Below are 26,451 nucleotides of genomic sequence, written 5' to 3'. Positions count from 1 at the left end.
CATCCATCCATCCATCCATCCATCCATCCATCCATCCATCCATCCATATCAACAATTTCCATTAAAGGTCACAGTGACTGCTGTCACAATAAATAGTATATAGCATCTCTCCACTTGCCATTTTTATGTAGAAGGTTTCAGTTCACTTTGAGCTTGGGTCCTATACCAGAGGCCTGGGAGCTCAAGGGGTTTGCACTTAGCTGCTCTTAGGAATGCATTCTTCATGACAGAGATCTCTGAGGTTATTTCTAAAATCTATTGGAGCCACTCTTTCCAGTTTAGGGGTCTCAGCCCAGAGTGCTCCAATAATCACTGGCACCTATGAGATCTTGACTTTTCCCAACCTTTTTATTTCGTTTTTTTGTCTCAGTATATCTTGAGTTTCTCATGTTCCTTCTTCTTGATGTTACTTTGCTTGGGATTGCTACGTCTGTCACTATTCCCTTACTTTGGGGGTTGAAGAATACTATGAACGATACAGGTTTTATAGCCGTTACTTTATTACATGTTTTTGACAGTTTGGATCAGGAAGTCCCATGATATCTTGGTACTGTTGTTCACTCCTTGTTTTTAGGGATGTTTCCCAGTTTGGCTGTGGGTCGTGGCATTCCATGTTTGCTTTGCCTGGCTGCATCTTATGCACTGCTTTGTACTGGATTGTTTCAAGGGCATCTTTGCACAGCTCTCTTAAGTCGTGGTGTAGTGGACCCCTACCTCTTTGCTCTTATGCTCGCATGATAAGTACCTCTGTACTTTTTCATTCCTGCCTTCTCTTGTCACTGTAAGAACTTCTGATTGACTTGCTCATATACTGTATATTACCAGGTTTAGTAGGTAGATTAGACCCAGAATGCTGATGATATGCAGAATGAAGACCATAGACTAAACCAATAAAAACACAAATCTTGACGTATATAATATCTGGACATACTGTTTTTCTTAAACATCATTTGGTTGTCTAATTTTAAAAGGTTACGCTTTACTTTTCCGACAGTCATTTAGAGTATCTTTGAACTTTGATTAATTAATTTTTTTACTTTTCAAAATTTTCATCCTTTTTCTTTCTTTTTAGAGATTGATGAATGTTGAGGTCAAGAACTATGAATATGGTTTGTGTCACAAAAATAAAATAGAGTCTCTGATTTTACTTTTTTATTTTTTTACTAGACTTCAAATAAAAATTGATAATTGTTTGACAGTTCTTTGTAAAGCATAATGTTACAGATCTCTGGACCTACAGATTTCCAGGGCCCACTGCCACTCTTTGGAGATCAAAATAGTCATTTAAGCCTTATATTAGGTTTCATATTATTAATAACTCAAAACTAGCGAATTTTTGGACAAATACCTGAAATCAAAGACCATGTCTTCCTATAAAATGCAGCTTGTAGACAGAACAGAGACTCAGATTTGACTGAGCGGATATGGTTGACATTAGAAATGGCCAAAGAAAACACAGAATAGATTTACTCAGATTTGGTTCACTGACAAATAGATTTGGATGAAATTCTAACAGTGGGAGAGGACTGTACTGCCAGATTAAGAAACCAGATTTTATATTCTTTCATAAATTCTCTTCATGTTTGTGTTCTTGTCTCCTAAGGTGAACCTAGTCAATGTTACGTTTATGACGGTGACGGTGTGTGCGAGGAGTTCGAGCGGGGCTCCAGTGTACAAGACTGTGGTTTTTTCACGCCTCTGGGTTATACAGACCAGTGGGCGTCTATTGCCACTGCTTCTCACCAGGACCCCAACCTCTGTCCTGCCAGTGCCGCCACAGGGGAGCCATCATTTCCCAAGGTATAACATGTGAACAATAAATAGTCTAAATCTTGATTGTTAGAACAAATCCTTGTTGATGGCAGTATAAATAATTTTAAATAAAGTCTTAAAAATTCCGAAAGTACATTTTATGTCTCAGTGAATTTTCTAACTACACTGAGTAAAATTATAAACGCAACACTTTTGTTTTTGCTCCCATTTTTCATGAGCTGAACTCAAAGAACTAATACTTTATCTTTGTACACAATAGACCTTTTTCTCTCAAATATTGTTCATAAGTTTGTGTAAATCTATTAGTGAGTACTTCTCCTTTGCCGAGATAATCCATCCACCTCACAGGTGTGGCCTATCAAGATGCTGATTCGACTGCATGGTTATTGCACAGGTGTGCCTTAGGCTGACCCGATCAACCTGATCAACTCTATGTGAAGGATAGGAGTTGAACGACTACATAATTTTAAACTCGACATTAACATAATAAAACTCGAGTAGAACTCGAGTACTTGATGACATCATAGGATTTAAAGATGAAAAAATAAATAAATAAATAAATAAATAAAACTGCAAAAAAGGTCATTATTTACAGAAAAAGACCAACAAAACATTGGGAGCGTATATTATGTTCTTACCATTTATCATACTGCAAATAAGTCACAGGAAAAACTAAACTATTAGTTTTTATTATTAAGTTGCAAAAGTGAAAGAAACGTCCGGCACGTAAAAAACTAAACTAAAAACAGTGGAGCGGTCGACCACCTCGCACCACCACCAGCTGTGGTGCGCATTAGTTTTAGAGATTAATATGTTTATAAGTTTTTTTATAGGTTTAGAGATGAATATTTTTTGCTTTTAGTTTGTGAGACAAGGTCAGAGGAAGCTGGTTCTGGTTTGGTCGATTGGACCCTGTGTTACACCATATTCTGTGACCTGCAACAGTGCATGCAACACCGCCCCCTATGGTCACAATATACGGTGGTCACAGAATATGGTGTAACACCAGTTCCCAATGAGCTCCAAACAGCCAGGAAGTTGATTCATTTTCTGTTTCCTTATGGTAGTTGAACAAGAAGATTCATCTTTAGTGAAATAGTTCCAGACTATTGATGCATTTCTACCTGTTTGCCAAGACTGGGCCTGCTCCGCTCCATCTGTCTGCTTGGAGGAATCCATTTTGTAACCTGCGCCCGGTGCAGATCACGTGACCCAATGACATAACGGCAACGTAATGACGCCACCACGAATACTCGACGTGAAATTTAACAACTCGATAGATGTCCTAGGAATCGATGTCGATTACTCGAGTAGTCTGTTAAAACCCTAGGAAGAAGTTGTGTTGCACAGTGTGAGACAAATGGTGGTCACAACAGATACTGACTGGTTTTCTTACCCCACCCCCAATATAGTAAAAGTAAACTGCACGTTTTAGAGTGGCCTTTTATTGTGGTCAGCCTAAGGCACATCTGCACAATAATCATACTGCCTAATCAGCATCTTGATGTGCCACACCTGAGGTGGATGAATTATCTCAGCAATGAAAAGATGCTCACTAACACAGATTTACACAAATTTGTGAACAATATTTGAGAGAAAAAGGCCATTTGTGTCCATAGAAAAGTCTTAATCTTTCATTTCAGCTCATGACAAATGGGAGCAAAAACAAAAGTGCTGCATTTATATTTTTGTTCAGTGTACACACCAATGACTAATCTTCACCATCCTTCTGTGCTTCAGCTCTTCTACACATTATTAGCCAGTTAAAGGATCATTTGAAAGTTTTTGGTGTTAAGAACCTAGAACTTATTAGATTTTATTTCAGTGTAATTCTGCCTTGGTCTCGTGTTATACTGATCTTTTTATTCATAAAGTGGATGCTTTATTAACAAACATTTCAAACTTTCATCTCAAGTGTTTGCTATGCATTTTCTGTTGTGGCCAAATGAGTTGGATCTTAACAAAGTCATATAATTGGTCGATTTTCATTGTTTGCAAATATCCATTTCTTTTATAGAGCTTGATACACAAACATATACAGTAGTCCCTCGATTATCGCTGGGGTTTTGTTCCAAACATCCCCAAGATAGGTGAAAAGCAGCGAAGTAGGAACGCTATACAGTAGTCCCTCGCTACTTTGCGGTTAGTTTATTGCGTAATTGCTATATCGCGGTTTTTCAAAGTAAGATGCTTTGCTTTCCCTTTGCTGTCCAGATGCAGCGATCGACTTTTGTCTTCCAACTTAAAATTCAAAGTATGTCACATCGCAATACTCATCATAATCACAAAATATAAAAGTGCTAAAAGTTATTTTAAATTATTTTAGACCTTCCATGTTCAGTTGTTTCAGTGTAATTGATCAAGAAGTACATTTCTGCTCCGTGCTGCAGAGCTGAAGCTGTGTGTCATCACTTTGATGTCCTGCTTCTCTTCTCTACAATTTAAATTTAAATACTAAAACATTTTAAATCAACAATCCATGCTGTATGGATTGTTGATTTTATTTGTTACAGTATTTAAATTTAACTTGTTTATTTAAGGAGGGAGATTGGGAGTAACAGGTAATGAGTGACTGCAACCTGACACATGTCATGTCAAAGTTTACTGAACTTGAACTGAACTTGGATTACTGTATCCCTACTTTGCGGTTTTTCACTTATTGCTGGTGGGCGTGGTCCCAAACATCTGCGATAAACGAGGGACCACTGTATTTATTTTAGTTTATACATTATAAGGCTTTATAAATCCTTCCCACACTCTTGCAATGTTCTAAACTCTTAAATCTACAAAATTTTACCAACATATGTATATGTACTGCACAGTACTGTGAAATTTTACTCACCAGCTCTGCAGACCAGCAGCTCTGTTCCAGTTGGGTTTGGTTCTGGTTCTGCAGACCTACCCTGCAGCATGAAGCTTGCTGCCCTGTTCAGGTTGATGTGTGCGTGGATAATTGAGCTTCAGGATTATTTGTGACTTTCCTGCTAGTTCTGTGAGATTAATAGATCAATCGTTACTTCTGACTTTGCATCGTAAAACTTCCCCTCCATTTTGGCAGAAAGCAGCGGCCGGAAGCACTGTTGGCTTCTGGGTAGTGTAGTTCTTTTGAATGGCAAAACAGTGTAGGCTTATTGAAAGAAAACTACAAAATGGCGACGCCTGTCCAAAGTATTGTTTTTTGGTTAACGTTTTATCCTGTACCGTCCAATCACATGAGTAATATTAAAGTTGAGAATCGTTGAAAAACTGTGAAAGAGCGAGTCCGCAAAGTAGCAAAGGACTAATGTACAGTACTCCCAAGAGCATCTGTAACACATTTAGTGAAAATCACAGTTTAACAATTAGTGAAGATAAAATTGAAAATAAAAACTTTATTTATTTATTTGTTTTTGACAAGTCTTTCCAAAACAAAATTGCAATTTAAAATGCAGTGTAACTCAAAATGTTTAATCTTTACAATCATTTGTATAAAGTCTCAATGTTTTACTTTAACCAACAGTGAAAATGTATGCAATCCAAAGTATTTATTGTTTCATCACTTTAAAGTCTGTCAGAAATTTTACTTGTGAATTTACAAGAACTTCCTTTGTGCTGATTTACTTGCGAGCGTCACAATAAGCTCACGTGTAAATCAGAGGCAGAGGTTTTCTCAGAACAGCAGCTTTTTAAGCTGTTTTATTATGGGAGGATATTTGACCTCGGCTGGCAGGGCTTTTGGTGCGTAAAACATGCAATGAACACAACAAATCAAGGAGTCTTGAGTAAGGTCACCCTGACTTGTCAAAAGCTGTAATACAGGAGAATTTTAGCCCCAATGCTCATGTAATCCTTTGTAACTGAGACTACTACAGAAATGTGAGTTTTTTTCCATCAACATACAGTTTTTTATTAGAACCATATTTTGAATAGTAAAATTAAACTGCTAAGATCACAGCTAAATATATGGCAAAAGGTTCAGCATAAAAGTAGATCCACACTAATAAAGAATGAAGAAAATCTAAATGAAAGTTGGATTATCTGAGTTGAAACATTCATATTTATTTTCACTATCTTGACCCAGTCCTCTCAATTTTTACCTTCTGAATTTGTTATCTGTCTATTAGTTATTTATTTCTTTACTTTTCATGTGAAAATATTAAAACTATACAGAATATCAATTGAAAAAATAATCTTTAAGTTCCGTGTACTTTGTTCTGTGTTTTGTTTATAGCTTTGTAGTTTTCATCACCCAGAGATGAGTGAGTTATTTCCCACTGATGCTTGGTACCCTTGCAAAGCCCAGTCCGACACAAATAATGGCCTGGAACACTCATACTGGCTAAAGGTATGTCTCTGTGTGTGTGTGTGTGTGTGTGTTATTTTGTGCACATGCTATTTTTGTTTTCTTGACTGTGGGTGGCTATTCTGTCTTTAACAGCATCCAGCTCTGTCAAATAATTTTAACTCTGTCAAAAGACCTCCCAATTAGACTGCAAGCCTGAACACACACCACACACACATACACACAACATGAATTAAACAAATGCACTGGTATAACTACACATTTTCCAGTTCAGTGGTGATCCGTGAGTTCTAATGAGCTGCAGATGATTAACAACCCTGACCAGTCCCTACTTAGTTTATATTTACATTTTTGGGGTATATTTATGTATTTTTCCCCCAAAATGAGCACTAATCAAAATCTTTCAATAACAATCACTGCCTGTGTATTAATAAGAAGTGAGCGAGTGTTATATAATTAGCTCATTTTTCATAATTAAGTGCTGAAAATGTTCACATGCTGTAAAAACACTGGCATATGAAGGAAGAATCACAGTCACAAAGTCAATCTCTGGTCTTTTTAATTCTAATCTCATCATAATTCATCATAATAATGCCCTTCTAAATGGCAGAACTTTACATAAGGATCATAATGTTTTTTCTTTTTAATGACTCAAACAGCGTTCTATCAAGCAGTTGTTTTTAGTAAATAAAATGGGATTTTTTTTCAATTTATGAGATGGTTAATTATATCGTCGGAGACTCACTGAGTCACATGATCAGCTGCTATTCTTTTCAGTCTAACACTTTTCAGAAGAACCTCATTGAGACACTCTCAGTAGGACCTGGATTTTCACTCCAGACGTGTGTCTGCTCTTTATAGCTTGTATTTCTTTTCTAACATCTAAAATTTCCACAGTCAACCCTGCAGGTTCAGACCAAGCTGCTGATTTAACTAATGGTTTTACAAACGTTTCTATCATCCTTGGAACTGCAGAGCTTCACTGTTTCTTCTCTCACACACTCATTTATTTTTCTTTAGTTTCATCATTCCTGCGTCTTCTTTGAATGACTCCTCTTTCTTTCCCTTGCTTCTTTTACAAACACCTTCTTTATCAGACTCATGCCTGGAACCATTTAAGTTGCCCATCTTTTCCCTGAGGACTCTTTTAGCATCGGTGAAACCTTATTTTTTTTTATTTTTATAACACCTGTGTCTGCCTGCTCTTCACAAAACATCTCCATCTCTTTAAGATGTGCTCTGTCTCTCAGAGGCATCTGGCTTTTTTTAAATCGCTGCGCCTAAAAAGGATTCTTCAGCCATCCAGTCTTATCCATTTCTGGTTCCATAAAGAAACAGCTTTCTCAGTTTACAGTTTTTTGTTTTAGTCCTCTTAACATTTTGTCAAAGTGCATTATACAATACTTTAATTTTAAGTTTGAAAGACCCTCAGTTTGTACGGTAAAACTTTGAAGTACCATCACAAACTCATACAGTCTACAGATAGGCTGATGTCAATGCACTTACAAGATTTTTTATTTCATTTCTGTGGCAACAGAAAGACGTCTTCCTTCACTCCTCCCTCTAACTAACAATCCTCTCTATCAAGGATGTGCACATCTTCATCCCTGAAAGAGTGACCGCTGGCCTGCAGATGTGAAAATGTGTGTGTAGGTACTTAAAATGTAGTTATTTAAAATTATTTAAAATGTGTGTCCATCTGCAGGCCAGAGGTCACTCTTTCAGAGATGAAGATGTGCACATCCTCGATAGAGAGGAACGCTGGTTTGAGGGAGGAGTGAAGGATATTCTTTCATCTTTCAATAGTTTCATTTGTAAAAAGAACCTGTCCATCATTAAATGGGGTGGAGGCCTCCGTGTCCAACTGTCCCCCTCTTACAATGCTGTTATTGCTAGTATCACTCAGCCCCCTGTGAATAGCAAGTGGCCATCACTGCACTAACGATCGGTCGTTAGGCTGATGGTCCTCCTATATCATGTGAAAATATACTGGTAGTTACTGATACCAGCAAACTGGTTGATCCACTATGAGAAGTTATTTATAAGACTGAGTTCAGTGCAACTCCTCAGACTGCAGAAGTCTTTTGGGTAAAAGACGAAACATTTCAACAAGTTTTTTATTTAATTAAATTTTTTTTTTTGTTTATTTATTTATCCGTCCAGAAGACCTGACTTTTGTTATTTTCTACCTGGATTATTGAGAATACATCAGTAAATTTAACATAGTCATTTTTTTTTTTTTTACTTATACTGGAACAGGTGGGATTCGTTCACTCTGGAGTGGCAGCTTCTGTGATGGTGTACTTGGCTTCAGATGGTTTGTGGTCCGGGGAGCAGTATCGGAGGACAGTCACCATCCTCCTGTCTGATGCTAATGGAAAGAACCACTCACTAGGTACTTGGGTTTATATGTATTTGGTGTGTTTGGGCTGTTAGGATTTTCATTACATCCATTTGAAGCAAACACAGACACTTCTGTATCTGATCGTTTATTTGAAATCTCTTCATCTACCCAGGCACACACGACCTATCTTGCCATCACAACCCGCTGGTGGTGAACGTGACCCACGACCTCTCTCAACCTTTCTTCCTCACGTCCTCCGTCATCCTTCTCCTCTCCTCCCCCTCTGTCGCGGTGAGAGGGGTGGCTCTGAGGACCTCCTGCCACTTCAGCACCTTCGCCCTGACCGGGTGCGCATCAGAGGGTGGGCTCTCCCACAGCTACCTACTCAACACACACACACCTACACACAGACAACAGTTTGAAAAGGACTACGATATTATAACATTATTATAACAATTTTACTATTGTAGATAGTATTTTACAACAACTTTTTAACAAATTCATAACAATGTTTGCTAAAGTAAAGATGAACTGTGCAAGTTTTGTGACTTATTTGAAAAAGTTTACATTAGTACCTAAAAAGAAAAAAACACAGATGGATTGAATTAACTTTAATACACACAGCAGGTAAGTATGTACTATTACACAAAAACCCAGGCTCTATGGTTATTCCCAAAACCCATTGAGCATTTTAACTCATCTAGTTTTAATTAAAAGGGACAGGAGTGGTGACTGCATTAGTCCTAGTTTAAGTTTGCCTGTGCTCCTCTCAATTTTCTCCTTCTCTCCCTCCACATCTGCAACAGCTGTTTATGGCAGCCGTGTCAGATGGACAGCTGCAGTCGTCCGCAGATACAGCATGCATCTGTCAGGTAGGCTTTACAGTGGTCTGTTAGTGCTTCTGTTTGTGGCTGCAGATTTCTATCTATATAAATCAGTGTGTCTGTAGGTGTACAGGAGGAGGGGAAGCGTCTCGCTGCTCTGTTCTGTGTCACCATGGTTTCAGTATCACTACTGTCAGTGGGAGGGAGACACCACCCCACCAGGTACTCTTTATCACACCGTTTAAGTCGCTCCAAATGTCTTCATACTGTAAAAATGTATTACTGGTAATAATTTTGTATCCAGTGACCTTTATGCAGATGTGACCATGAAATTTATGTCTCATAATCGTGGTTACTAATTTATTGATAGTAACTTAGACATTTGTAACTTGTGCACTTACTACTAATTCAATTCAGTTTTTTGTGTAGCTCCAAGTCACAGCAGAAGTTATCTCAGGGCACTGTACAAAAACATTCACATACATTATGAAAAGCCATTTAATAAAGTTATTTAACTGAGGAAGCAGCAGATTGTGTTGAATCTTCACTTCGTCACAGTCTCCCATCCTGAGCAAGCACAAAGGAGACAGTGGAAAGGAAAAACTTCCTGTTCACTGGAAGAAACTTCTCGCAGAACCAGGCTCAGGACGAGTGGCTATCTGCTTCAGCCGGCTGGGTTTCAGAGGACAGGAAGGAGAGAGAAACAAACAGAATGACAGGTCCAGGTGTACTTTTTATTGGAAGAAAGAAAAATATAAACACATGTAGGCCTGTCGCAATAAACAATAAATCAGTTAATCGCACGATGAATGAAAATTATCGACCTCATTTTCATTTATTGGCTTTATCGTTTCTTAGTGTCTCTCTCTTTCTACTGAAGACACGACTCAACTCTGGTGCTCTTCTCTGACCCCTCCCTTTCTCTTTTCTCTTTAAAATCTGTTTTAATCGCCCCAAATCGTGTTTTTGGATCGTTAAATGCAGCTAAGCTGAGAAGCTAAGCTACGAGCTAAGCTAACAGGTTGACCTCGGGGATAAACCTCCGTTTTGTCAAAGCTCCAAAGCACCTCCCTCACATTTTTCTTAAAGAGACACACTGCTCACTCCCTCACTATCCATCTTTCGGTTCAAACAGTCTTATGCTGCCATCCGGTGGTTGAAAAAAGGTACTACATGCAAAACAAAATAAGATGGAAAACGTGTATTCTTAAATTCGACAATAATTATTAACTATTATCAAATTTCAAAGAATATTATCGTTTATCGCAATAATTTTTGAGACAGTTAATCGCTCAGTAAAATTTGTTATTGTGACAGGCCTAAACACATGCATAGAAATAATTAAAATACAAAGACAGCAACAGATTGAGGAAATGTGGTCAATTTGTCCTCCAGCGTCCAAGGCTATAGCAGCATAACTAAGGGATAGTTCAGGAAACCCAAGCCGACCTGAACTATAGGATTTATCTAAAAGGAAAGTCTTAAGTCTATTTTTAAAAGTAGACAATGTGTCAGCCTCATTGTTCCACAAAAGAGGAGCCTGATAACTGAAAGCTCTGCCTCCCATTCTAGTTTTGAAAACTTTAGGGACCACAAGTAAACCTGCAAGCTGAGAGAGAAGTGCTCTGTTAGGAAAATATGGAACAACAAGCTCTGTAATATAAGATGGAGCCAGGTTGTTGAGAGCTTTGTAGGTTAGAAGTAAGATTTTGAATTCAGTTCTGGATTTGACAGGGAGCCACTGGAGAGAAACTAAAACTGACGATCTCTCCAACTAACTCTCATTTAAACAAGTACTAATTATCTAATAAGCACATCAGAAAATTTACACAACACTCAGAATGGTTAAAAATGAACACTTGACCTGACATATAGCTAGAAGTTTCATATTTGAACAAAAGGTCAAATATCTTGTACAATAGGATAAAACATTAATTTATCTTTCTTACTTTGATTATTTAACTTTTTGACTTCCAGAGAACAACAGAGCTGGAGTGTTTTCATGGCTCCTGGGATCGCGTTGTAAGCTGTGAGCCTGTAGACTGCGGCCTTCCTGACCAGTCTCATGTTTATCACGCTATATTCAGCTGCCCCTGGGGCACCACATTTGACAAACAATGTTCTTTCACCTGTGGACCGCCAGCCATATTGCAAGGTAACTCATGATTTCAACTGGTCAGTTTGAGTCAGTAGTCTTTATTAAACCACATTGAATAATGACCCACGATGTGCACAACTTTAATGCTGAGTCTAGACGCAGCACTTGCTTAGTCCCTAACATTTTTGTCAAATTTAACATTTAGATTTTGCATTTAGGCAAGGCTGTTTTAATAAATAAATAAATATAAACTTTATTCTCGCTCAGAATTGTACAGTGCACCATGCAAAATTGATAGACATTTAATTTCATTCCTCCACTGCAGTGTAGGATTACATAATTTACAAGAATTTATAGACTTTGGAGTTTAGCTCTTTATGTCTGTATAATTTTATTCATATAATACACACAACTAAACATATGTGTCACAGTTCAAGTCTGTAAATCATGTTAATATCCCCATCCAAAATGATAATCAGGATATCAACCCTGACTGAAAAGCTTGATTTGCAGTCTGAAAACCTTAAATCTAATTTCACTGTAGTCACTAATAATGAGTATACCACAGAGTGGTTGTAATAACGTTCTTTAGACCAAGAACAAACAAGACACTGGTTAGTATAAAATGTTTATCCACATTCATATTTTACTGTACAATTACATGTTGATAATACATAAACAAAATATCAGTAAAGTGACATATACACACAACATTGTACAGGCTGTGTGCTGACAAATTGTGCAACAAATCATCTCATAGTACTGAATTAATATTAATACAAACTTATTTGCAGCAATATTATTATAAATAATAAAAAAAAAATTCTGACAATAATTTTCAGCAAACAAATCCTCAAAGCCAAGCAAAGCAGGTTTGCATTTAAATATCTTTAAAAAGACCAACTGAAATAAATCAGTGATCAACATCTAAAGCTTAATTTCTTGACACAGTCAAAAGTTTCTGGCATTTAGAGACTTGAGTTTCAATTAACTGAAATATATACAAGTAAAGTTTTTGTAGTTTTATACTGACACACTGTTATATTGAAATTAAACTGGAATGGACACTCATTTTTTTTATTTTAGATTAATTTTCTATCCCTTTCTGTGGCATTTGAAACATTATAAAAAATTCTGCTAATGAAAATAGGATGACAGAAATAGTACCTTGGAATATGACTTTTTTACTTCACGCACAAACAAATCAATGTAAATATGCTTTATCAATTACAGCTAATTGTTTTAATTTAAATATTTTATCAGAATTAGTTTGAATAATGGCTATATTTCTTGCACAGCACGAAATATACAGTATTCCAATTTGTAAATGCACACAAATATATTTTTTATAGCTCGATTGATTGAGAGAAATAGGTTCGAACATGACCACGCATCTTTACGCAGCTTTCTGTGCAGATGTGCAAACCTCAGCAGCTTCACCAGATTTTGACAATCACAACACATTTTTAAGCAGGGTATTAAAAACGGTGGTACCATGCTAAAGATTAATTACGTTTTATAGACCAAATAAAAATAGTTAAAAGTTTAGGGTGTTCTGATTTTCAGCAAACTCTTCTGCGTTGTGCGGCCATGCAGGCATTAAAAAGTTATTGCTGTGGGCTCCTCATACCTCTAAAAGACAAATCTGTTAAAAACAAACTCTTTAAACAGTTTTGATGTTTTATAATCTTCCTATTCAATAAAAGTGTGTTAAACATTTTTCTCTAAAAGGGCATTTTTTAATTGTGTTTTTCTACATTAAACCATCAATCTGTCGTTTTATTTTATATCATACATTGTTGCAGCTCCACTTTCTGCTATTAGCAGATTATGTAATTAAAATTTTACTTGTTTCAAAACAAACTGCCCCCCCCCCCCCCACACACACACAAATGATGTGATGCACAATCTCATGTGATGTGAGATCTCATGAAATATGTTAGCAATCAAAGAATGCGTTGGGAATGACTCAGCTTCTTCTAATCTCTTCACTGATTCATGAGATATTTCGCTAACAGACAGAATTGACCCTACTAGAGAGTAGCAAAAATGTAAGGAAACATATAGCATAATGTCTAGTGGTTTATTTATGTGTTTGGAAGGATGCTCAACTACTACCGCACCACATTTATAACTACGTTTGTGCTAAGGTGGTCATCTTAAACTGAGTTGATTCCAAAAGTTACTCAGTTATAGTTACACAACCAGTCATTACTTTTCAATAAAGTCTGTTCAGTGGTCCTTGGGATATTTTGCTAACAAACAGAAAAGCTCATCTAAGAGTAAAAGGTTATGTTTTTAAAACAAATACTGTGCAATTAATTAGCATGCACGTGTTGGAGATGACTTTTATCTACTACCACATCAAATTTACCTCAATATTTGTAAAACTGGGCGGCACGGAGGCTCAGTGAGAAGGTCGCCAGATCAAATCCTGGCCTGGAGCCTTTCTGGATGGAGTTTGCATGTTCTCTCCGTGCATGCGTGGGTTTTCTCCAGGCACTCGTTTCATCCTACAGACCAAAAACATGCATGTTAGGCTGATTGGTGATTCTAAATTGTCCCTCGCTGTGAGTGAGAGAGTGAATGGTTGTTTGTCTCGTTTGTCTCTATGTGTCCCTGTGATGGACTGGAGACCTGTCCAGGGTGACCCCCACCTCTCACACAGCGTCTGTTGGTTATGGGCACCAGTGACCCCCATGACCTAAAAAGGAAGAAGCAGATCAAGATAATGAATGGATGTTATTTGTAAAATTGACAGAGTTAAAGCCATGTTTGCATTTGGTAAAGTCACTAAGTTGTGGTGATTATCCTAAAGGAGTGGACTTGGTGGGGTGTAGAAGTTCAACCAGTGATTACTTTCCAGGTGTTTCATTAAAATGTTTCTCGTTTATGAGACATTATGCTACAAGCAAGTGAATAAACACACTAAGACCCAGGCAAAACATTATCGCCCACCATTGCCTTTTGGTGGCATGTGATCAAGATATAAAGACTAAATGTATTATTAATCTGTAATGACCAATTAAGATTAATACCAATAAATAACAAAAAAAGTTTAATTTAGATGCACCTTTCTGACAACAAAGACACTGAACAAGCAACACATACATATAAAAACATCAAAAATACTAAAGCAGTAGCAAAAAAAACAAGACAATTACAAAAGTATGTAAAGAGTAAGCCAAGGTTAAAAAAATACCATAGAAGAAGTACATTTTTCTACTTTATACTACAGTCTTATTGGTGTCTTTGTTATTCTGTTCAGCTTCTTTCTCTTTTTAGCATCATGTTTGAAGAAACCTCCTTTACTTCCTCTTCTTTCTTTGCTCCCCCCAACAGGCGACAGTGATAGGTTGGTGTGTTTGGAAGACGGACTGTGGTCTTTCCCAGAAGCCTACTGCAAGATCGAGTGCTCCGAGGGTCCAGACGTTCCCAGCGCCAAATTACTAACAGCACACTGTCTGGATTCAGGGCACCATGTTGGGTCAATGTGCCGTTACAAATGTAACCCTGGCTTCTACGTAGCTGGGAGCCTCAAAAACAAGACGCCGAGGTGGGTCGTGTTGAGAGTTGTTATACATTCCTAATGCAAATTAAAAATCCAACATGGCCGCCATCGCTAAAAGGGAAACAATACGATAACTCAGCTATTGTTAAATATACTGAGTTGAAATTTGGTATAGTGGTAGCTGAGAGCGAATCCCAACACAAAGTAATGTCAACTCAAAATTTTAAAGTGGCCGCAGCATGGCAGTCCTGGTTAAATTTTCTCCAGAAACTTTCTAGTCTTTAACCGTTCAACGTAAAATAACCTAAATGCAGCATCTAATTAGGTCTGCTTTCCTACGTAATAAAAAAAAACATTTAGTTCTTATTTTATTTACAAGGTTTTCAACACGCACCATAGAAGAAATGGTACTTTTGATTCTGCCACTAATACAGCAGTTATACAACCCATCACAGAAATAACCAATCCCCCAAAAGGCAAAGTTTAGAAAAGGTATTTGATTTTAAGAGGCATTTCTCATCCTGTCAGCTGGGTAAATGTATTCAGTTTCAAAAAAAGCTCCCATTAAGGTCCAATAAAATATGTGCCGTCGGTAACTTGGCCTCATCATCGCTTTGCCAACTGTATCCACTGACAAAGAGCTCATTACTGAACACATTTCTCATGTTAACAATGAGATGTGAGTTTCCAAATAAGAGACGCCGCCTCTGGAGAGAGTTTATATTCTCTTTTAAACCAAGTCAACATTTTCTATTTGCACGGTTTTGTCTGATGAACACATATGCTACACTGTCCTCAACACAGCTTCACCATACCTAACAAGCTCAAATATATACATGCATATATATGTATCAACATAAAAAGTCAATAAAAACACACATTTTATAGACTTATATTAAACTACATTTTCATCTAACAAGGTCAGAAACTATTCATTCATTTATTTTGCGCCTTTATGAGTTGCTTCAAAAACATATGCGTAAACATTTTAACAAGCTTCAATGCTTTATTGGTCCAACATGTGAACTACAGCAGCTATTAAGGAGGCTTGAACAGGCTGTCTGCGCTTACCTTTGACACGTGTACCCCATAAATGGTTTATACAAATACAAATTATAAAACATATTTTTGTCCTCACACGCAACATGCTCCACACAGGAGAGCTTTTTTAACGTCTACTGAACTCTCAGTTTTATTTTACTCAAACACCAAAAGCTAAAACAAAGTGTTTTATTGTGATGAACCTCAGTGCATCTCAGCAGGCTTTATTAAGTCCTCTAAAATATTTGTTTTGTGTTTGAGCAAATGTCTTTTTGAGTGCATGTTTAATATTTGGGACAATAATGTTTTTTGTGTGTGGAAAAACTTGACACCAAGTTAAGATCACTTGAAGATGTTAAGGCGATAGTTCAGACATTTTGAAATAGGGTTCTGTGGAGAGTTTATGGCCGAGTAATATCTTACTTGCTGTAGATAACTATGTAAATGACATCATCTTGGAGAAATTGTTTTATTCTGACCAGATTGATAAGTGACTAGTCCTAGTGGGGCCAAGAGCAAAGTGGCTTCAGTGTTTCCCCTACATCAGTTCCCTTGGCGGGGCGCTCGTCGTATTTTATTTTTTGTCGCCGTGGTGGGGGAATGAGGACGGGATGGAGTCATGTCTGTGTTGCCCACCTGCTAGCTTGTTGCTGCCGGTTTTATCAACCGGGGGGTGTCGGGGAGAGAAGTGGTACATGAGTAACATTTTTGCTAGCACGTTTGTATTGTCCCCACCCCGTGCTACATCATTACCGACAGTTGTCGAAAGGGGGTGGGGCGTTCGACTCTGTTGACGGGGCGGGGCGCCCTGCTTGTATGGTAGGGGAAACACAGGGGTTTCTGCCCAATTACAAAGCTACTATATGAAAAACTTTATAGCACTTAAAGCAAAAATTAATTTTTTCAACCTTTATATAGGTTACTCTCGTTGAGTCGCGACTCTTTTACAAGATAGATCTTTCTCTTTGCAAACTTTTACACTGCCATCAGTTTTGCATTACAGTACATTTATTTTCATGGAGTTGCATGGTTGTTAGAAAAACTGGTTCATGCATTTGTCAGGTGACGTCTAGACTGGACTATTGCAATGGTTTGTTATCTGGATGTCCAAATACTTCTTTAAAACTTCTTCAATTAATCCAAAATGCTGCTGCCAGAGTCTTAACTGGAGTTAGTAGGAGAGATCATCTCTTTCCAGTTTTAGCTTCTCTCCACTGGCTCCCTGTCAAATTCAGAATTGAATTCAAAATCTTACTTCTAACCTGCAAAGCGCTCAACAACCTAACTCCATCTTATATTTGAGATCTTATTGTTCCTACCGGCCACTGACTATGGTGACATTATTTACATGAATGCCTCTGCCAGCTCCATGCTGTCTGTCTACCATGGCGCACTAAAATTCATAACTGGTTGTAACTACCGTACCCATCATCACCCTGTACTCCTTGGTCAGTTGGTCATCATTATCTACACGTAGTCTCTCACACTGGTTCATTTTCATCTATAAATCCCTCCTTTGCTCTGCTGCCTTCTTGTATCTCCTCCCATATGCCACGTCATCAGTGCAGTTACAACATGCACTCTCAGGCCATCATTACCTGCAGTGTTCCCTCAATGCAGACTGAACTAGGCAAAAAGGCCTTTTCCTACTCTGCTCCTGCAACCTGGAACAACTTGCAACAGGAACTGAAGTTGTCCTCCTTTATTTCTTTAAGGGGTTTCAAACATTTGATAATGTCAATGGAAAAATCACAGCAAAAATGTTCTTGTGTTTAGTGCTGATGAAGATTCTCAGTCATCCAGGACATGATCAATTCAAAAAATGTTCAAAAGCAGAATGGGAGGAAGATCTTCCAGTTATCAGGCTCCTCTCTTGTGGAACCAACTTCCAGTTTCTGTCTGTGAGGCTGACACATTGTCCAGTTTTAAGACTTTCCTTTTTGATAAATCCTATAGGGTTGGCTTGTTATGCTGCTATAGACTTGGACTACTGGAAGACCAATTGACCTCATATGCTTAAATGAATTGTTAAAATTGAATAGCTTTCATTTGATACTATTTCTATTTTAACATGTGATTCTTGACCTGCCATTGTGTATCTGTTCTTCTCAAACCCAGCCGGTCGAAGCAGATGACCACTTGTCCTGAGTCTGGTTCTGCTTAAGGTTTCTTCCTCATGAGGGAGTTTTTCCTTTCCACTGTCGCCTTCTTGCTTGTTCAAGATGAGAATGCTCGATGGAGTTAAACTCAAAGCAGTCTCCTCCTCAAATAAATAGTGTAAACTTATTATTTTATATATATGAATGTGTCTGTTCATCGCCCTGAGATGACTTCTGTTATGACATGGAGCTATATAAATTAACTGAATTGAATTGAATTGTTTGCAAGTGCAAACAGTAGCAGCAGCAATTAGTTGTAGCACTTTTGGAAGAAATACAACATCTCTGCTGCAATAACTATGTAATTATAATTATAATTGTGTGTGCCAGTGATGCAGTTTATTAAACAGGGTTTACATGAACCACTATAAAGATGTTAGGATCAGAATTGTTTTAAAATGACCACATTCTTCTTTGGCCTTGGCCTCAGACTCCCCATTAGGTTGTCAGTCCTGTCAAGACTAACCTTTTCTTTAAATTAAGGTCATACAAAAAGCTTTTTACAACAGAAAAATTGTGTTTATAATGTTTTCTACATATCCTTACTTCAAATTGTCTGAACTAGCCATTTAATATTTATTCCTGTTGTCCGTAGGAAGTACTTCAAGTTGGATTGTCTGGAGGACGGGCAGTGGGAGGACAACAGCTGTGAGCCTATATCCTGCCCAGCCCTGCCTGATGTATTCCAGGGCATGTACACCTGCACCAATGACCTGTACTATGACACCCACTGCACCTTGCAGTGCCCTGACACCACTGAAAATGTATGATTTTAGCATCCACGTATTTATCAAATCAGCTTTAGGTCAGTTTAACAGATTTGCTGCTTGACTGATTATAAATCCTTGTGAAGGTACTGTAAAGCCAGGGCAAGCTAATTCCTAAACAGGAAGTCAAGTTTGTGTAACGGTCTCAAACTGTTAGGAAGTCACTTATGTAGAAATGATGTTTCATGATGGAGACATGAACGTTAGTACACCGGTACATTCCATAAAGTTATTTCCCTTCCCAGCTGGCTGTAGTGAAGAGCTTAACTCGTGTACATTATTTCCAGTGTAAAACTTCACTTACTGCTCTTTCTTTTTTAATATTTTCCTAGACAAAGCAAGACAACTGTAAGTCATGGATGGGAGATTTTAGTTTTTGTTTGTTTCCAGAGTGAAATCCGCTGCACTAAGGATGGTGAGTGGACAGCAGAGTTCACCATGTGCTCCTCTCTCCGGGGTTCCTGCTCTGCTCCTCCAGATCTGAATTCTGTCGAGTACAGCTGTGACCAAGGGATGGGTATTGGTGAGTGAAACTGTTTTTTTCAAGATACAGCTTTTAGTTTATTATTTTCTTCTGTCAAACATAGTAAAGCCACGTCTCCAGCTGGCTATCACTTATACAATAATGTTTCTTGACTGAAAGAGGAGAAATAATCTTCATGTTTTAGGCCGTACACATTGTGTAACCCACATTTTCTATAAAAATTCTTAAATTCAGATTTTCTTTAACAAGCTCTAAAAACAGTATGATTTATATTTTATTACAAACATCACAAAAAAGTGGTAAATATGATAAAATGATTGTTTTAGTACAAGCAATTGCAAGAAATTTGTACATGCCATAATTCTAAACCTGTCATTATTTTTTTATGATTCTTTGACCTTTTGATTTTATAAATCAGGTTTGATCTCATTTCTGTGCCAGGAAGACACTGATGACTCATTTACCCAATCAATAATGACAGAAAACGGCAGGGGGGGTGGGGGGGTGGGGCTTAGTCACATCAGAGAGATTTTAAATTTCCTTTGACTCACAGATCCACTGATCAATACACAGTCATTGCTTTAAACAAAAAGTATTTGTTATGATGCTAAATTTAGAATATTTTACAGTCTTGGAGCAGTAAATAAATTTTATACTACAAAAACACAATTATCTTATAACAACCTTTAGACCTATTTGGTAATTGTTATTGATACAATAAGTTAGAAAAATACTGATGAAAGCCCGTCCACAAACTATAGATCCTACAACATGAGAGGTGTTATTTGATTATTTTTCCTTTGCTTTGTAGGTGCTGAATGTTACCCAGCATGTGCTGTCACTCTGAACATGGATCTTCATGACCCGGTGGTTCTGCCCAGTGGCACTACAACTGATACATTGAAGCACTGGATGGTGCCCACCACCGTTGAGGTGAGAGACCTCAGGAGACTAGTCAAATTACGCTTGCCTGAGCTTGATTTAACTTTATATATATATATATATATATATATATATATATGTCTGTGTGTGTGTGTTTGGGCACTTTACTTACGTGCTTCCATGCAAGTAGTTCCAGGTACCATGAAAGCCAATCTGCTGACAAACAGTCCACAGTGTTTTACAGCAAAACACCCATGAAAATGAATAATTCATTCAAACATCTGTTGCTCTGAGCAGCAACAGTGAATAAAGTGAGCAGCTGCTGGAGCCTGACTCATGTTTGGTGTTAGACACAAACCAACGTCTGTTCACAGTTTCAGACCTGGACAACAATTGTGTGGAACCTGAGAATGCCTAAAATTAAATTAACATTTAAATACAGCTAATTGTTTATTTCAATTAGTTGTTCTCAAGCTTTTTATAATGTGTCACCTCAGAAAATACTATAATATCGAAGTGCTACAAGTTATTTATATATTAGATGTTTATAACAGTAGAACCATACAAGCTTACATACAGGTCCTTCTCAAGAAATTAGCATATTGTGATAAATGTCATTATTTTCCATAATGTAATGATAAAAATGAAACTTTCATATATTTCAGATTCATTGCACACCAACTGAAATATTTCAGGTCTTTAATTGTTTTAGTACTGATGATTATGGCATACAGCTCATGAAAACCCAAAATGCCTATCCCAAAAAATTAGCATATCATGAAAAGGTTCTCTAAACAAGCTATTAACCTAACCATCTGAATCAACGACATAACTCTAAACACCTGCAAAAGATTCCTGAGGCTTTTAAAAACTCCCAGCCTTGTTCATTACTCAAAACCACAATCATGGGTAAGACTGCTGACCTGACTGCTGTCCAGAAGGCCATCATTGACAACCTCAAGCAAGAGGGTAAGACACAGAAAGAAATTGCTGAACGAATAGGCTGTTCCCAGAGTGCTGTATCAAGGCACCTCAGTGGGAAGTCTGTGGGAAGGGAAAAGTGTGGCAGAAAACGCTGCACAACGAGAAGAGGTGACCGGACCCTGAGGAGGATTGTGGAGAAGGGCCGATTCCAGACATTGGGGGACCTGCGGAAGCAGTGGACTGAGTCTGGAGTAGAAACATCCAGAGCCACCGTGCACAGGCGTGTGCAGGAAATGGGCTACAGGTGCCGCATTCCCCAGGTCAAGCCACTTTTGAACCAGAAACAGCGGCAGAAGCGCTTGACCTGGGCTACAGAGAAGCAGCACTGGACTGTTGCTCAGTGGTCCAAAGTACTTTTTTCAGATGAAAGCAAATTTTGCATGTCATTCGGAAATCAAGGTGCCAGAGTCTGGTGGAAGACTGGGGAGAAGGAAATGCCAAAATGCCAGAAGTCCAGTGTGAAGCACCCACAGTCAGTGATGGTCTGGGGTGCCATGTCAGCTGCTGGTGTTGGTCCACTGTGTTTTTTCAAGGGCAGGGTCAATGCAGCTAGCTATCAGGAGATTTTGGAGCACTTCATGCTTCTATCTGCTGAAAAGCTTTATGGAGATGAAGATTTCATTTTTCAGCACGATCTGGCACCTGCTCACAGTGCCAAAACCACTGGTAAATGGTTTACTGGCCATGGTATTACTGTGCTCAATTGGCCTGCCAACTCTCCTGACCTGACCCCATAGAGAACCCATGTGATATTGTGAAGAGAAAGTTGAGAGACGCAAGACCCAACACTCTGGATGAGCTTAAGGCCGCTATCGAAGCATCCTGGGCCTCCATAACACCTCAGCAGTGCCACAGGCTGATTGCCTCCATGCCACACCGCATTGAAGCAGTCATTCATGCAAAAGGATTCCCGACCAAGTAATGAGTGCATAACTGAACATGATTATTTGAAGGTTGGTGTTTTTTGTATTAAAAACACTTGTCTTTCATTGGTGGGATGAAATATGCTAATTTTTTGGGACAGGCATTTTGGGTTTTCATGAGCTGTATGCCGTAATCATCAGTATTAAAACAATTAAAGACCTGAAATATTTCAGTTGGTGTGCAATGAATCTGAAATATATGAAAGTTTCATTTTTATCATTACATTATGGAAAATAATGACATTTATCACAATATGCTAATTTTTTGAGAAGGACCTGTAGTTATCTGAAATACTGTTAAACAATCTTGCCAAACCCCTAATCCTAACCCTGCTTTAAAATATGATGGTTCCATACATATGCAGAGAACGACCTCTCAGACGCTGTCATATTGGCTTTTTTTTGTTCATTCAACCTTTATTTATACAGGTTAGTCTCATTGAAGTCACTTAGAGAGGTCAAGGTCGAGAGCTTCAGATCTTTTTGTAAGGTATTCCAGGAAACAAGAGCAGAGTAGGAGAAGGCCCTTTTGCCTAGTTCAGTCCTCACTGAGGGAACACTGCAGGTAATAATGTCCTGAGAGCGCATGCTGTAGCTGCACTCACACAGTGACATGTAGGAGGAGATGTATGAAGGCAGCAGACCAAGAAGTGATTTAAATGTACCAGTGAGAGAGTCTGTGTGAAGGTAATGATGACCAGTTAACCAGTGAATACAGGGTGCAGTGATGGGTACAGTAGTTACAGCCAGTTATGAATCTTTGCACACTGTGATAGACAGCATCTGCAGGGTGCTTGTAGGGGCGTTCATGTCTGCAGCTTTACTTTTGTCCCACAACATTTGAATACGAATGTAAAACAACCTGAAGAAAATTTCCCTCCCAAATGTCTTCTTAGTTCCAGGAAATGGATCCTGAGTACATGTTCTGCAGTTTGAAAATCAGGGACTTTAATCATTGCACATGTCCGGTTCAGAGTAAGTCTGTGGAACTTGTTTGGACACTATAAGGATGCCTCCTGTGTGTTAGCCCAGGAAGCCAAGCCAGTACCCCCGGGGGATTTTATATCTTCCAAGTGGCTTTTGTTGCAAGTGGAGATGCCCCAGACTGAGGCACCTAAAGGTTTGGGCTCCCTGATTCTTACAGGGCACAGAAATTCATTAATTCTTCTTGAGAAAAGGCAAATAAATGTAAGAGAAGAAGTGTTTCAGATGTTTGAGATAATATTTTAGTTTTAAAGAAAAAAAATGTTTTTATTTCCATCTGCCCCAATTTATCACGCAAAAAAAAAAAAAATTCACATTATGAAAGAGTATGTGCTCGTTTGTCATCGCAAATGTTTTTTTTTTTGTTACTGGAAATCACAGGGAGATAACACAAGTAAAGGTTCCAGTTGACGTCAGATCTTCTAGGAACTGTACACATCTTTCAAACACTTGGTGTTTGAGAGATGTGCTAGCGGGGGGGGGGGGGGGGGGGGGATACAGGAAAGGTCATATTATGGATCTGAGTTCCAGCTCTCTTGTTTTGCTTTAAAGGTGTCTCGTGTTACTCAATACTGGACCTTAGAAATCATTAATTTTGCTGCAAACACGGCTTCAGCTTCACCTTTACTTTGGGTGGTCAGCCAGCCGCCCAGTCATTCAGGCTGCCTTTGCCAAGGTTAAATAGTTGAACTGAGCTCTGATTACTTGAGCCATATCTTTGGCAATGCCTCGTGATTTCTAAGCATTTTGTTATCTCAGATACTTCAGAATCAGGTCTCACATCGCCAGGTCAGACTTTGCAGGAAAGCCCCAGGGGATGTTTCACTTTCTCCCTCCATATTTGTTAGTTCATTTTTTTATCTGCTAATCATTGTATATATTTGGGGTAAAATAAATCCTGAAAGACAATAACGTTGCCAAAATTTAGATTTTCACAACCAGTTTAATATTGTGAAATTACAAGTTAAGTTTCCTTGCTTATGAAGACATGAACAAGCCAACAGATTCCATCCATCCATCCATCCTTCCTTCCATCCATCCATCCTTCCTTCCATCCATCCATCCATCCATCCATCCATCCATTCATCCATTATCTTTATCTGCTTCTTCCTTTTCTGGTCGTGGGGGTCACTGGTACCCATGTCCAGCTATCACTGCGTAAAAGTTGTGGGACACACTGGACAGATCCCCAGTCCATCACAGAGACACATAGAGACAAACAACCATTCACTCTCTCTCTAGTTCTTTTAGTAGTTGTAGTTCTATACAGACCAGATCTATACATGCACAGTGGACAAGTAGTCGTCACTACTTGTCTCTCCTAGGGACAATTTAGAGTTACCAGTCAGCCTAACGTACACGTTTTTGGTCTGTGGGAGGAAACTGGAGTATCCAGAGAAAACCCACGCATGCACAGAGAGAACACACAAACTCCACCCAGAAAGGACACTGACCCAGATTTTATCCATTGACCTTCTCGCTGAGAGGCAACAGCTCTACTAACTGACCCACTGTGCCACCTCGGCAGAGGACATATCGTCATATTTTCTGGGATTGAAAATACATTTCACATGACTTGAGCGCTGAGGTTTTATTATTATGGAAATACGCTTTGATTTTAGAGAACAGTTTCCATACTTGGACTATTTGTACCTGTTCTGAATTTTGTTGTCCTAATAGAAAAGGTTAAAAACTTTTTTTGGTGGCATTAATTTGCACCCAATCTTTAAAAACAGAACAAAAGTAAGTCAGTTTTGTTTTTCTGCTAATATGCTAAATATAACCTGTCTAACTTGGACCATGTTCAAGGATTCAAGGTTCTTTATTTGTCTAAAAAAGTTCAATCTGGTCCTCTGGACATTCACAAAAACAAAACAAAAAAAAAAATGTAGAAACGTTTCGTCTTTCATCCGAAAGACTTCCTCAGTCTGAGGTGCTGATTTAACTTTTTTAGATTTTTCTACCTGGATTATTGAGCATGCATCAAGATATTCTTTATTTGTCATTCCACTACATGTGGTACATGTGGTGGGATGAGATTATGTACACAGGGTCCCAGTTACATCCAACAAAAGTATTAAAATGTAAAAGAAGAACAGCAATAAGATCTAAGATATGAACTAAGAAAAGCACTAATAAAAATGCAACAAGTACTAGCAGCATAAAATAGCATAAAAACAATACACCATACAGCAGCACACACGAGTCTGTGCGAGCAGGTGAGTACAAATGAACACAGCAACATGAAACAGATCAGCAGCAACATGAAACAGATCAGCAGCAACATGAAACAGATCAGCAGCAACATGAAACAGATCAGCAGCATGGTGTGATTTTTCACAGTGATTATCATGGTTAGAGATTCATGAGTCTACAGCCTCAGGGTAGAAGCTGTTCCTCATCCTTGTTGCTAGGATGTTGCTAAGATAACCCCAGTGTCATCAGAACCACTCTGCCAATAGGACCATGCCTCTGTAGATTTATTTCTTTTTCACTTTGGCACCTTATCCATCCATCCATCCATCCATCCATCCATTTTCTTCAGTGTATCCGGGGTTGGGTTGTGAGGGTAGCAGCTTAAGTAGGGAGGCCCAGACTTCCCTCTCCCCAGCCACTTGGGCCAGCTCCTCCAAGGGAATCCCGAGGCGTTCCCAGGCCAGCCGAGAAACATAGTCCCTCCAGCATGTCCTTGGTCTTCCTCTGGGTCTCCTCCCGGTGGGACGTGTCCGGAACTCCTCAGCAGGGAGGCGTCCAGGAGGCATCCTAACCAGATGCCCAAGCCACCTCAACTGGCTCTTCTTGATGTGGAGAAGCAGCTGCTCCCAGATGACCGAGCTTCTCACCCTATCTCTAAGGGAGAGTCCAGACACCCTGCAGAGAAAACTAATTTTGTCCGCTTGTATCCGAGATTTTGTTCTTTCGGTCACAACCCTAAGCTCATGACCATAGATGAGGGTAGGAACGTAGATTGATCGGTAAATTGAGAGCTTCACCTTTTGACTCAGCTCTCTTTTCACCACGACAAACCGGTACAGCGCCTGCTTCACTGCAGACACCGTACCTATCCACCTATCGATCTTTTGCTCCATTTTCCCTCATTCGTGAACAAGACCCCAAGATACTTGAACTCCTCCACTTGGGGCAGGACCTCCGCCCCGACCCGGAAAGGGCACTCTACCCTTTTCTGTTTTTTTTTTTCAATTTTGGCGCCTTGTTTCTGTATTTTTGGTGCATGCTTTGAATAAATCCCAGTTTATGTTAAGTTTATGTTAGTGCTCGCATTAAGCATGTATAGCCGAAGTGAACCTGTGAAAATTGTGCTGCTGTTGTTCGGTGTATTGTTTTGCACTATTAATGACTAGCATATATCTTATATATATATATATATATATATA

General features: G+C 38.7%; 1 protein-coding gene across 1 annotated transcript in view; it reads left to right on the top strand.

Annotated features, from left to right (window-relative positions):
- Positions 1 to 26,451, top strand: part of pappa2 (pappalysin 2) — a 102,564-nt gene that overhangs the window by 50,861 nt on the left and 25,252 nt on the right. The window contains exons 14-24 of the mRNA XM_037681554.1: positions 1,604 to 1,800; positions 5,984 to 6,097; positions 8,315 to 8,450; positions 8,572 to 8,746; positions 9,206 to 9,271; positions 9,349 to 9,445; positions 11,201 to 11,378; positions 14,664 to 14,877; positions 18,628 to 18,796; positions 19,190 to 19,322; positions 20,095 to 20,216. Coding sequence (XP_037537482.1) covers positions 1,604 to 1,800; positions 5,984 to 6,097; positions 8,315 to 8,450; positions 8,572 to 8,746; positions 9,206 to 9,271; positions 9,349 to 9,445; positions 11,201 to 11,378; positions 14,664 to 14,877; positions 18,628 to 18,796; positions 19,190 to 19,322; positions 20,095 to 20,216 — 1,601 coding nt within the window. The remainder of the gene's footprint in view (positions 1 to 1,603; positions 1,801 to 5,983; positions 6,098 to 8,314; positions 8,451 to 8,571; positions 8,747 to 9,205; positions 9,272 to 9,348; positions 9,446 to 11,200; positions 11,379 to 14,663; positions 14,878 to 18,627; positions 18,797 to 19,189; positions 19,323 to 20,094; positions 20,217 to 26,451) is intronic.

Source organism: Nematolebias whitei, chromosome 9, assembly GCF_014905685.2.
Source record: "Nematolebias whitei isolate Nwh7 chromosome 9, NemWhi1, whole genome shotgun sequence".
Classification (NCBI taxonomy): domain Eukaryota; kingdom Metazoa; phylum Chordata; class Actinopteri; order Cyprinodontiformes; family Rivulidae; genus Nematolebias; species Nematolebias whitei.
This window is presented reverse-complemented; position numbering and strand designations above follow the sequence as displayed.